Raw genomic sequence first — 13,707 nt, 5'->3', positions numbered from 1 at the left:
TGTTTCATGGGTGAGTGAGTACCAGATTCCTCATTGTGTTCTGTAATTATATTAGAATAATGTGCTGTGTGTAGCACAGTCATGTCTTGACAGTATATACTGGTTTTAATGTGGCATAGGCACCTACAATATTCTCACAGTATTACACTGTTTATGTATGTATAAAGGAAGAATATGCCAGGTTTCCGAGTGAGAGATGAGTTACAGAACTGTTTGTTAAATCAGTGTACTGTGAGTCATGGCCATTCCTTCTCAGATGACAAAATAATGAAAAAAAAATGATACACCTTGATGGTGGGTTGCCTTTAATCTTATTGTCTTATGAATTTGATAATCTATGTCATGTTGTAGTCTGTTTGAAGTAAAGTACAGATATTAGTGTTCTACCCATGCTAAAATAAAAAAAGTGTCATTGGTAAGGAGGACGTAATTCCTCCTTAACACACATAATGTTGTGAACTGCAGAAGGGCCAACCATTTACCTTTTGAAGGAGGGACTGCAAAAAGGAAAACCAGAGAAAGCACCATAAATACCCATGGCACGACCTTTGTGACACCATACACTGCTGATTGACATAATGCTAAATAGAATTAAATTAGGCAATAGTAAAGATGTGCATTGCTATGTGATGTACATGTTCCTCATCCTCTGGGCCATGTTACTGCATGAAGCAAAAGCTGGTTGTGTGAGGCATTTTCTAGTTCGGCATGAGTGTTCTGTACTATCTGTTCTACCCAAGGTGTATCCTTGTCCCAGTAGCCTAAGGATCTGGTTTAATCTTCTCAAACCAAGGCTGGCTGAATGTTTTAGGATGGACAGTTTAATTTTAATTTGTAAATTGTCCCTTGACCACAGAACTACCTGGCTGCCTCACCTCACAAGGCTATGTCATTTAGTTGTCAATGATGCAGAGCTAAGTGGGTATTTTATTGTTGTGCCTGTGCTTTCTTCTGGTCCCTGATGTGTGCACCTGCATCGTTGTGGGGACTTGCAGTACCATCCCCTGTGCACTAGTAGAGGTTACTGTCACAAGCTTGGCAAAGCCAAGCAGATATCCCTAATCAGGGCACTGCATGCCATATGCCTGTTCATGTTAGATGCTAACATTGGAAGGATCAGGTCACCTGTCTTTTACAGAATGGATGAGCTGGCAGTGACCACTCGCTGTCACACCTCCCCCTTTTGTTAGCCCCTCTGGTGCCAGGGCTTTTAGACTGAATTTGTCTGACTTACAGTCAGGGCTTTATCTCTCTGTGCCATTAAGCTAACTTGTTTTGATGTTTGGCAATGATTTTGAAACCAGCTTTGCTGACAGTTTGGCACAATGTGTAACCAAGTGGGATTTATTTTCATGGTCAAACTATTTTGTGGTGGTGGACTTGCAGGTAATTTAGATTCCTTTTAGAATGGAGAGAAAAATGTCCATGCTACTTTTAGGAAAAAATAATTTATCAGATCAACTGTTCCATTCAGGCTACAGCCCCACCATGCATACACCATTGTGTTGTTGAATAGAAAGCTGTTCTGGTGCAGTAGGACAGACAGGAGACTCTCATTTTTGTAATCATGTAAGGAATATTTAAATATATTTGTTTAGCATTCCTTGCTTGCAAGCAGTTTTGAATGTTTTTAAAGTTGGAAGAATAATTCTGATACAGTTAGGAAAATTGCATTTAACAGGTGTTCTCCATCCATGCTACAGATCTGTTGCTTGTAGTAGGAGTAATATAGTTTATAGTTGTGCTGTGCTCCAGTGTATTGTTGAATAGCTGTGCTGAGCACAGTAACCAGATAGGAAATGAGGGAACATATTTTATCTGTATAGAAAATATTTCATTTTGTTTTACATGACATAAATTTTAAATGTGGTAGAAAACACAAAACACACACCTACATTTGCAGAGGCTCTCAATAAAAATCTGCCTAAGCAACAGAGCCCTTCAAAGCAGAAATGCATGCAACCTCCACCACCCAACACAATCCAAATGGCACATAGCCCACAAACTCAGTGTGCCACTCAACCACAGCCCATAAGGCATAACAACATACCCAACACTCTAGTCATAGGTGACTCTATAGTCAGGTACACTGATGTTCCACTCACCAGGCTAAACAAGGAGAAAATTACTGTTGGCTGCCTGTCAGGTGCCAGGATCCTCCACATAATGCATGCACTCAGGTCACTCCACGACAAGTACAAATATAACTCTGTCATTATCCATGGTGGTGTGAATGACCTGAGACATACCTCCCTGGACTACATGAAAAAAGACGTAGAGGAGCTCTCTGATCTTGTAGCCCAGGCAGGTATGACCCTAGCCCTAAGTAGCATCCTGCCATCACCCAGAATGATGCCACAGTACAAGGACAAAATGATTGACTTCAACAATTGGCTAAGCTTCTGTTGTCATTCTATGGGGATCCATTATCTGTCTGCCTAGGATAACATGATCGACAGGCCATGATGCTTTGCCAGAGATGGCCTGCACAGTCACCATTGGGATTTCAGATACTGGCTAAGGCTCTTTACACCCCTACAGTGCCTTTTTTAGGCAAGGTTCAAATGACAAATTCACCACCGTAACAGGTACAAGAAAGCAAACTCTGAGGGTAATGCTACTTAATGCTAGAAGTCTAAACCTCAGAATGCACTCCCTCGTGGCGCTCCTTAAAATGGAGAACATCGACATCTGTGCAGTATCAGAGACCTGGTTCAAGGCTCCAGAGAGCACCCCTGCATTACCAGGCTATAATTCCTACCACACCTTTCGGCCACCTAACCTGGACCGAAACACTAAAGGCAGAGGCGTGTCCATATTTATTAAGGGTACCCACACCTTCAGGCTAGTTTCTCAGCATAATGCATCCGAGATTATCCAAGTGCAACTAACTCTGGACAAGACTGCAATCTAAATTGTAGCTTGCTACAGATCCCCCACCAATGCCCCAGGATTCCCACTCCTCATTTCTAGATACACTAAAAAATAATAGGGTACAACCCAGCACCCTAATAATGGGCAATTTCAACTACCCCACCATTAACTGGGAAAACTACTCATGTACCAACTCTTTTGCTCAACGTTTTCTGGAATTCATAAATTCCAATGCCTTGGATCAACTTATCCACACCCCCACCAGGGGCAGCAATATCCTAGACCTGGTCATTACCAACATGGGCAACCAGTGCTCCACACCAGAGGTCAATTCCTCGTTGGTCAGATCCGACCACAAGCTAATCACTCTAGACATCCACATCTGCCATTAGGGAAACTACCATAAAAAATTTCTCCAAAGCCAACTTCACGCTTCTTAAGACAGAAGTGGCCAACTTCACGACACCCATGCAGATGGACAATAGAAGTACGATTGCTGAATCCTACACAGTTGCACTTTATAAGCACTTACATGAGTGCATGGATCGTGCTATCCCTAACAGACCTAAGATGCTATCGTCCAAAAAATGAAGCCAATCTGGTTGTCCTCTGCCATAAATAAACTCTACAGCAGAAGAAAGAAACTGTTGCAAAAAAGAGCAAAATCCCTGGTCAGCTGCAGTAAGAAGCCGAGATTCCTCATAAAATCCTCCAAAGCTAGTTACGAAAACAAAGTTGCCACTGATTCTAAAGACAACCACAATGCATTCTATAGCTATGTCAAGAATCTCAATGGCAACACTCAGATCTGCACTGAGTTACAGCACAATGGCACTAAATATACCGAACCAACTGATATTGCCAAAATCCTGGCAGTTAGGTTCAGTGCTAACTTTACCCCTCTGTCAGCCCCTAAAGGGCCCATCTCTACACTGGAAGAATGCAAAGTTCCTGTAATCATGGCTGCACAGGTAAAAAACACACTCTCCAAAACCAAGAACACAGCATCCATGGGACCTGACAACATCCCAGGCTGCGTTCTTCATGAACTACAGAGCAAACTGGCACCCCACCTAAGTACCATGTTCAATTATAGCCTCACCTCAGGCTTTGTGCCCAGTGAATGGTGCACAGCGACGGTATCTAGATCTTGCCAAGGCTTTCAACACCATCCCCCACTCTGGAATTATAGATAAACTCACTAAACTAGGTATAAATCCCTATGTCACAAGATGGGTTGCCAGCTGGCTCACTGACGGAACCCACACTGTGAAAGTCGCAGACTCCAAATCCGGCTTCAGACCAGTGACAAGTGGAGTACCGCAGGGTTCAGTCCTGGGTCCTCTCCTGTTTGGTATTTACTTCTCTGAAGTACAGGCTAACACAGAAGGTTTTGGCTAATGAAGTTTGCAGATGAATGCAAACTAGGAGCAATAATCAAAACTCCTAATGATGTGGACATCCTACAAAAGGGCCTCACTGAGACAGATGCCTGGTGTCAAAGCCATGCCCTCAAGCTCAATGCCAAAAAGTGCATTGTCATCCCCTTTGGTAAAAACTCTGTACCCATGAGCTACCACATAGGCAGTAGTAAACTTAACACCGAAATTGTGATGAGACCTTGGGACACAGGTGGATAGTAGTCTCTCCTTTGATAATCACATCATCATAGTAGTCAGGAAATCCTTCTACGTGGCACACCTCATCACAAAAGGTTTATCATCCAGGAAAAAAGAGGTCATTGTTCCCCTCTACTCATCACTCATTAGACCTATTATAGAGTACAATGCCCCTTTTGGTATGTACCTCACAAGACATCTACAACAACTGGAAAGACCACAGAAATACCTCACAAAGAGGATTACCGGCCTCAAACAGATGCCCTATGCAGACCGTCTCAAAAATCTCTAGCTTTACTCCATCGCATATCACCTACTCAGAGGTGATCTTTGCCTAACATACAAAGCTATGTCAAACCCACAGCTGTTGGACATGCTCTGCTTAACGAAATTCCAATCCCTCTGAGATACATGCTCTAGGGGCCTAAACCTTGACACCACAATAAACAGAACATGTGGAGGGATAGATTCCTGTCCCAGAGACTTCCCATACTCTGGAACAAACTACCTATCTATTATCAAACAAAGCTCCTCATTAGCACTATTCAAGAAAAATCTTGATTGGATGGGAAATAGGAAATTCACCCTGGGGATCACTGCTGTGGTTCTGCTCGACAGTGGCACAGGACATTAATTTTCTTGAGTGGCGAAAGCCAGGGTACCTTCTTGGCTAGGCTTATATAGGCCCTAGGGCCAATAGCCTAGTACGTCCCTATGAACCTATAAACATATAAAAGTAGCATTTGTCATTTTAGTGTTCAGTATGTGAGACTGACTTTGGTTTCAGGTTTATACTGCAAGACTCACCCCTTCCTTAATATTAATGGTGAAATGTTCTTATCAAACAATACGTGATTTTGGAGAATTATTCATTTGCACAATACTTTGCTTTGATGGTAGCCAATTTGTATATGGATTTGCTTTGATGTGGCAGGCACTGTAGAAGCATTTTTGTGACTTAAGCAATGTATTGCAATTGCAATTGCACTTGCACATGCAAAACAACACAAAATGACACTTTTATGTATCACTATGTTGTGGATGTGGGTGCTAAGATAATTGGCAAAAATTATGGGTTTTAAGTGTTAAGGCTGATTTGAATTTCCAGGTGGTATAATCCACTTCTGTAGATACAGTTTTGGTATATTGCATCCTTAGGACACAGCACATTTTTTTCTTATTTATTTGTTTTTATATTTTTGCTTCTTACATTTGTTTTTCCACTCTTTCAGAATGTTTGTCATTGTTTAACTATCAGTATATAATTTCATTGTTTTGTAAAATTATTTTCTTGTCTGCCATACGGTGTCCTTAAGGCTGGTGGCCAATATCCTGGGCAGTATGACAGCCCAATATGTTGGACTGGCAAGTATCACGTGGTCAGATGCACAATGTGAAGTCAGAAAATACATCTGATCTTTCTAGAGTTCTTTAAGCAACCATTGCAGCTGTATGGAAATATTTGCTTTTCAGCTTATTTTGACCTGTGCCTACCAACCATCTAGCCTCCCTTGTCTGTACTTAATCCCATTTATTTCCCAGAACCATGGAAGAGAGAATTATCTGAGAGACTGTCATGCAGACAGCCATGAAAGTTGCTTTCCCCTTTACCAGCATCTCAGGAATGATGGTGTTATTTCAATGGCTTAAACCCCTTTACTTGGCAAAGTGCAAGCAATATGCATCACCACAGAGGCTCACAGTGCCTTCTCCATGTGGGCACATGTTTCCTTGTACTCAGAATAAAGACTACCACGTGTTGGTGGCATGGTGACTTCAACACCTGATCTTCCCAGCCATGGATCTGCATTGCCACTTATCCTCCAATGGTATGTAGCAGTGCATAGCCTTACCCTTCCTCCCAAGATGGTCACACCCATCCTTCCTATGCTCTCTCAAGCAACTTACTTACTAATAGAACTTGGGTCACCTGGGCCATAGGCAGGGCTTTATTTGTCAGTACCATTGTAGTTGAGTGTATCTATATGGAAGTATTTGATACTGTGAATTAAATTGTCAGACTTGTTTATGCACACCATCAACATCTGTGCCTGGACTTTTTCAAGACTGGGCAGCATGTGTTCATGAAAAATATTTTGCTTCCATTTAATGATTACTGGCACTAACTATTGCTTTACATTCCTTTCAGCCAGCATTTGGTGTGTCTGTATTGAAAGAATGTGCCAGACTTCATCCTACTGATCCAACGGTACCTCTGCTGGCTGCAAAGGTCTGCATTGGTCCACTGCACTGGGTAAGTACCCTCTACTAAAGAGTGCAAATAATAATGATAATAATGTGTCTAAGAAAGGTAAGGAGAATTTACCATACCTGCAACCTAGCTTTGCAAATGGTTATGTAGATTTTAGTCTTACAAAATAAGATGGATATTGTTCATCGTGGAAAAATATAGCACATTTGGCCTTATCTAGTAATTTCTTTTGCATATGTTTCTAGCAGAGTTGCATATGCATTGTGTATGTCTGCTTTGCGTTGTGTTGGGTATAGATCTCCTGACATGTCAGTTTTACCATATGCATTCCTCTAACAACTACATATGAGTTGTGATGATAGCAATAAGAGTTGGGTATGCATTGTGTATGTCCGCTTTGTGTTGTGTTGTGTATAGTTCCTCTGACATGCCAGTTTTACCGTATGCATTCTTCTGAGAATTACATATGAATTTTGCTGATAGCATTGAGAGATGCGTGTTTTTCATAGACAATTGGTATAATTAAGGTAGATTTTGATAATTACAGAGAAGAATTCAGGTTTGCAGCTATTTATTAATTAAATAAAATAGTTTTAGCAGTATTTATGTGCTAGAGAGCTGTGGAAGATATAGCCCCAGCATCCAACTCAGTTCAGATATTCCTGTCACATAGCTTCTCACTGTGTCATGCTCAGTGAAATTAAGTTGTGACTACTTAAAACATACCAGGACTTTTGTTTGCTTCATTTACTGAAACCTGTGTTCTTTGGCGAGTCTATGTAATTTCCCTTTCTGGGTAGACACCTGCACAACTGTGCACACAATCATTCAGGCAAAGCAAAGGCTTCTACAGATGTGCTTAACTTCCCAGCTAGTGTGCAGTTATCCTTCACTCTTTTGGATCCCCAATCCTCCATTTCCCTTTGTGGCATTGCTTAATATGCAATTTGAATGTGTGATACCAGTTTGTGAAATAAAGAATACCATCTTGTCTTGTAAACTGCAGGGCAAGTGTGATTTATAGAAAATTATAAATGAAAACGGCATCTTGTTTATCTAGCTGTTCACTGTGTGTTTCCCCTTGAGCACTTCTGTTAACTTTTAATAGCGATGATGATCGACACCCAAATCCCATTGCCATCTTCCCTGTTTGGGGACACTGGCATTTGTAGTAATCGAATTAGGAATGTTAGCTTTGATAGCCTTCTCATACCTCACCTACAACCATGATCAGTAATGGCACTGGATATACTTCCAGACTAGCTCTAGTAATTAACAAAACTAAACTAAAATAAAATAAAACAAAATAAAAATTCTGTGTAACATCAGAAATGAGTTTCACTTGTCCTACTACAAGGTGGTATAACACACCCTAAATCAGGTACATCAACGTTAACCCAGCGCTGTATTGCCTGTTACAGTGAGTACAGGCTAATGACAGCATCTAAAAATTATGCGTATATTTCAAAAGGTGTGTAATAAAAATTAACAGATGCATGTTTTTTGTGGACATGAATTGTGCTGCTACCCTTGCCATGTTAGTTGTACCTAAAGGCACATAAGAAAAGGACCCACACACTGTGCTGTCCTGTCTGTATTAAAATCAGTCCAGAGCACTCTGATATCTAGGTGCAGGTTCAGCTTGAAAATGCAAGCAAAAATAAACCTTTAAAAGAAAACAAATTTGTTCCCTTCTACTTTATGTGTAATTACACAGCCTAGAACTCTCAAATCTATCTCTCTCAATAAAGGGAACCTACAAATGTATCTGTTGCTCTCCAGTTGCAAGACTGGAATAAATGCACCTGGTGGTTACAGTCACAGCCAATTAGACTCCATCCAACTTCTTGCCTTCCCCTACCCATGTTTATATGTAATGTAAGATGTCAGCTGCTCTGTGACAGCCAAATGGAACCATCTTCCCCTCACTTAGGCCAGCTCACTAGGGCCTCTTGTCATCAAAATGGAGCCCTGGGAGTTTTACTGAGTTCAGACATTCCTTACCCTCCACTATGAGGTGAGGAGCTTGTTTTTTCAATAGTTATCATGTAGAAGTAGTCTGCTATTTTCTTCCCCTTGACTACATTAAAAGGCATCTTATGTCCTGCTGTACTGTTGGTTGCTGGATCTTTTCTTGGTCCTGTTCACTGTACCTCTCCCCTCTGTTGCATTTCTTTTATTCTTTGGTTGAGTACTCCTGTTGCATGTTGTAATCCAGTGACTGATAGCCTAGACAGATGTTTGCCTAATCTGCTACTATGTGCTCATAGAAATTCAAGTCTGCTAAGTGCTGTGGCATTACTATGTTTGTGTGTGTGTGTATGTATGTATATCTTCTGTATATATTTAACCTTACTATAGAATGCATGACACATTTTGGATTGCTTAGCCATTGCTTGTTCTACTGAACCAAAAGTTTATTTTCTAGGTACAATTCTTGGCAAGCTTTTGAGCATACTTTAATAGTTAGTGTTCTGTACTGCTGAAATGAATATAATTTGTATACCTGGTCTGATTGTTTGCTGCTTGCACTGATTTGTAGGCAGACTAAAGAATATTGAATGTTTACTTTCATGATATATAAACCAGGCAGGCTTAATTAAGCAGTGCTTAGTATTAAATTACTCTGTGATGTGTGAACTGATTTTTTCCTCTTTTCTATCTCCTCGATTGCCACTCAACCTAACAATTTGACAACATTAAGCATCTTTGATGGTTCCTTGGTTGAATTAATTTTCCTCATCAGTCTTAGTTAGGCAGTTTTTGTGAGGTACCACATTCAAGGAACATCCACATCAAGCACAAAGGCATTCCATGACATCATATGCCAGCTATCTAAGTGCAGGCATCTTCTGAAGCCACCAGTTAGTCTCTTGCTGTTTACACAGCTCATATCACAAGTCCTTACTCTATCAGTGAAGTCAAGCAGTCATATACCTAAACACCAGTTTAACAAATCTTTGTGTAGCTCATAGCCGCCCTTAGGCATAGGCCAACTAGGCAGCCCCCTAGGGTGCCGCTTTAGCAGGGGTGCTTTTCTAGTATTTGTTGTTGTGTCTTTCGGCTTATCCCGGTTAGGGGTCACCACAGCGGAACTCCGGTCCGCTAATGTTTGGTAGTGGATTTTTACATGCCGAGTTACCAGCCCTGACGCACAACCTTCAACGAAGGCACGTCCATTCATGCATGCCTCCAGGCAGAAAATGCCCTAGCTGAGAATCGAACGGGACAATGTCTTGCTGTGAGGCGACAATGCTACTGCAGCACCACTACCGCGGGTGCTTTTCTAGTATTCATTTGTTTATTTTTTGTAGTAAAGAAATGGTTTCTTTAAAATATGTTGAATGAATACATGAAAAAAACTGAAGAGTAAGAGAAAATATGAGAAAAAGTAAGAAACAAGTAATCTAGCTGGTGTGGGTAGACCAGGATGGGGGCACTAGGAGATGTGGGAGATGGTGTGCTCCTCTTTTGCCTAGGGCACCAGTTGACCAAAGGCTGGCCCTGGGGTAGCTATGAAATTACCAGTCAAGACTAATACAGGCATTGTTTTTATTAGCTGTGGTAGGAGCACAAAATTGATAATTGCCATAAGTGCTACAAATTTAATCCTATCACTTGAAGTTGAAGCAGGGAAAAGCATTTGGATTACCAGACAAGTGACAGCCATTGAGAGTTCTTCATGCATGGACCAATAGAATGGTTGCCCCAGGCAGCTCAAGATTTAAGTCAAAACACTGACACAAAAACAAACATTCAGGAAAAAAGTCTGAGGCCTGAGCCTTCTAAAGGCAACTCTGTTGTTCAAGAAGCATCTCATTCCCTGCAGGTGCAGAGCTGTTCCTTGGCTTATGAGAGCATGAATCTGCACTGTTCTTCCTCCTTTGTGAAACATGAAAGCATATGTGGATTTACATACCCAACTTCCACCACTGGATGGTGTATCACTGATATATGCTATGTGCACCTCCCACTTAATCAGCTGGTACCTTAGGTTGACTGGCCTGATACTGGGAAGTGGTCCCCATCCCTTGAGTCATGCTTTCTTGGACTAGCTGTATTCAGGACTGAGACCTCCATACCTTGGATTATTCCACAGACCCTTTGGGCAGGTAGGTTGAGGGAGGGTCCATCAAACATCCCTTGCTGGGTGTCACATCTTGGGGGCTAGACATCAAGTAAATTTTTATTTTCTGCTGGGTGCTTGAATAGTGGATTTATGATTGCATTATTTGGGAATTTAGTCTGAAGCTTGCCATGTGTGTGTTGACATGCCCCCTGCAGAGCATGCCACCTCTAGCTAGTACATTATTGAATACCAGTTCCTAGTCCCTTGACATTTGGTGTATGTAAGTTCCTATACTTCCTGCACACAATAAAATGACCAAACCTGCTGCCACAGGTAGTGCATGTGTTGGACCCCCCCCCATGATGGCTCCTGTGAAGAGTCAGATGATCCCAGAGTCATTGCTCTGAGAAGGATAAAGCATTGTACTACTTGGATGGTTCCTAGTCTATGAACTGAGCCAAGGTGGTCCATTATTCCAGTAGTTCCACGCTGTTTGAAAACCTAGAAAGTTCTCTTGGGAATACTGCCTCCAACACACAACTAAGAAAATCAGTGACTTGTAAAATATAATCTCAACTTCAGTCAGTAGTAAACTGTTTCGCTCATTCATAACCCTGGACATCTGCAGTAGCATTTATCTCCCATATCAGTCTGCCACTGGCCACATTTGTTGGACACTACACATGCTGACTTTGTCCAAGTTGATACATAGGAAAATTCTGAGGCCTTTTTGGGCTGTGGGATGGAAACTGCACTTGTATGTAACTCACAGTAGTGACTGTCTATAAGTTATCGTTGCTGCCTTCCATCACACCCCAAAAAGTCTTAACGTCATCTACAAGTTTTGCTTCAAACTACTCTCTTTCGTGAACTTTTGTCATCGTCTGTAACTGTAGGAACCTATATCTTAATTATACTGGAAGTACTGTGTCAAGTTCAGTCAGGTGAGGCAGGGTAGGTTTGTGTTTATATTGTGCTTTTATTTTTGTATGCATGATAGCTAAATACTCTTATCAGCCAGTTGGTTGAGCATGTGTGCTTATTGGATATTATGTTGCATCAATTAATATATGTTTGTCTATACTTCATATTTACAATAGTGTTCTAGAATAATGTAGCTCTTTTTGCCTGCATACTGTGTAACTAGAAACGCTACATACTTATTTCATCTTTGATGATTAGTTGTATAAACCCTCAGGCTGCCTGATGTTATTTTAAAATAGTTGTGATGATGTGAGGTATTGCCAGCTATGCCAGGAGCAGTAGGGCAGTGGCTGTGTAGCATATGCCAGCATAGCTAGCTGGAGGTTTGTAAAGAATTATATGTCATTTGTATATCAAACTTATTTTACAGGTACTTCTGTTGAAAATGTATTTGTAAAGCTGCTTGTGTTAAAAATGTGCCAACAGTGCACCCTACTGGACAGAAAAGAAATGCACATGTATGTAAGACTGTATTGTAACTGTTGAAATTAATATATTGAAGCAGAAGATACTGGAAGAGAAGAGTTTAATCTCAGTCCAGCTAACTTTGAAAAATATTTGAAAAAAAAGGTAATTGAATTACCTGGTTTAGGCCATAAAGATTGTATCTTACAGTTCTGATTGCAGCCAGAGACAAAATGTCTGAAAACAGGACTAGGAATCCTACTGTATTTCTCTTGGGTGAACTAATTGCTACCCTGGAAGAGTGGAAGTTTTGAAATGGTTTTATAGTTTCCAGATGCTACAGTGTAACACATGTAAGCAAAGCTCTGTGTGTGTGTGTGTGTGTGTGTGTGTGTGTGTGTGTGTGTGTGTGTGTGTGTGTCTGTGTGTGTGTGTGTGTGTGTGTGTGGTAACAAATATGTGCTAGATTCTGGTTCAGTTTCTGGTAAAGGGGGTAGTGTGGGAGCCAGAGTCAGACGATCAGATGTATGTGATGTCATTCCATAATCCAGCACTGAAATGATGAGACAGAAGTCTCAAGGCAGTCTGTTTTTGAAACCTGACAAAGAAGGGCAGAGGGGGCATAGCTGGTAAATCTTGCCAGCATTTCCCAGGTGTGTGTGTGTGTGTGTGTGTGTGTGTGTGTGTGTGTGTGTGTGTGTGTGTGTGTGTGTGAAAATCAAATCTCAGAGTGTGTGTGTGTCATCTACTTGGAGCAGAGACACAGAGTACTGATTTCACATAGATGTTGGTGGAGGACATGGCTTGAAACACTTGGCTGAGGACTCAACCCTACAGCTGTGTCAGTGAGGAGTCTTATTTGGGGCCTGGAGAGAGAGAGAGAGAAACCCAGCCCAGGGGCTGATTGTGTTCCTTGTGTGCTCTTAAGGGAAACTGTGCTTGGTGCAGAGAGCTGCATCTGGAAATACTGCATGTATCTAGTTTTGTTCCAAGTGAACATCCCTCTTCAGTGTCAGTGGTGACGATCAAGACTCCTTGATTACTGGCCTAGAGCAGGGACGTCACATATTGGTGAGCAGTGGTGTGGATATTAATTGAACTTCTGTAGCCTATAGGCAGTTGTCACTGAAGTTGTGTGTACTCTCAGCAGTCACAAGGTAAACCTACAGAGTTTCATTTTCACAACAGTTTTATTTCTTTTTTGTTACTTTAGTTTAGTCAGGAAGGCAGGCAAAGATGTTAGCAGAGGATTATGGCAAGCTGACAAAGAACCAGTTGGCCAAGGTATGCAAAGCCAAAGGACTGGTGCATGCCAGCCTGACTAAAGAGGAAATGATTTCAGCCTTAATTGCAGCAGTAGCCCAGACTAATATCCAGGAAGGCAACCTGTCTGTCAATGGGGATGTGCAACCCTCAGAATCAGGACAGTTTACCTTTTCCTCAGAGGACTTAAAAACCCATCCGGAGTTAAAGAGACATGACCTGGAGGCCAAACAGTTGGAATTAGAATCAGCAGAGAGACTGTGGCATTTGAAAGCCAAAGA

At 41.5% G+C, this 13,707-nt stretch overlaps 1 protein-coding gene across 1 annotated transcript in view; it reads left to right on the top strand.

Moving 5' to 3' along the window:
- TTC7A (tetratricopeptide repeat domain 7A) overlaps window positions 1–13,707 on the top strand; it is a 2,391,665-nt gene that overhangs the window by 908,057 nt on the left and 1,469,901 nt on the right. Inside the window, exon 11 of the mRNA XM_044060227.1 lies at window positions 6,643–6,747. Coding sequence (XP_043916162.1) covers window positions 6,643–6,747 — 105 coding nt within the window. The remainder of the gene's footprint in view (window positions 1–6,642; window positions 6,748–13,707) is intronic.

The sequence above is a fragment of the Protopterus annectens genome, chromosome 1.part0 (assembly GCF_019279795.1).
Source record: "Protopterus annectens isolate FY-2018-M chromosome 1.part0, PAN1.0, whole genome shotgun sequence".
Lineage (NCBI taxonomy): Eukaryota > Metazoa > Chordata > Ceratodontiformes > Protopteridae > Protopterus > Protopterus annectens.
The sequence above is the reverse complement of the archived record's forward strand: the minus strand, read 5'-3'. Positions and strand labels throughout refer to the sequence as shown.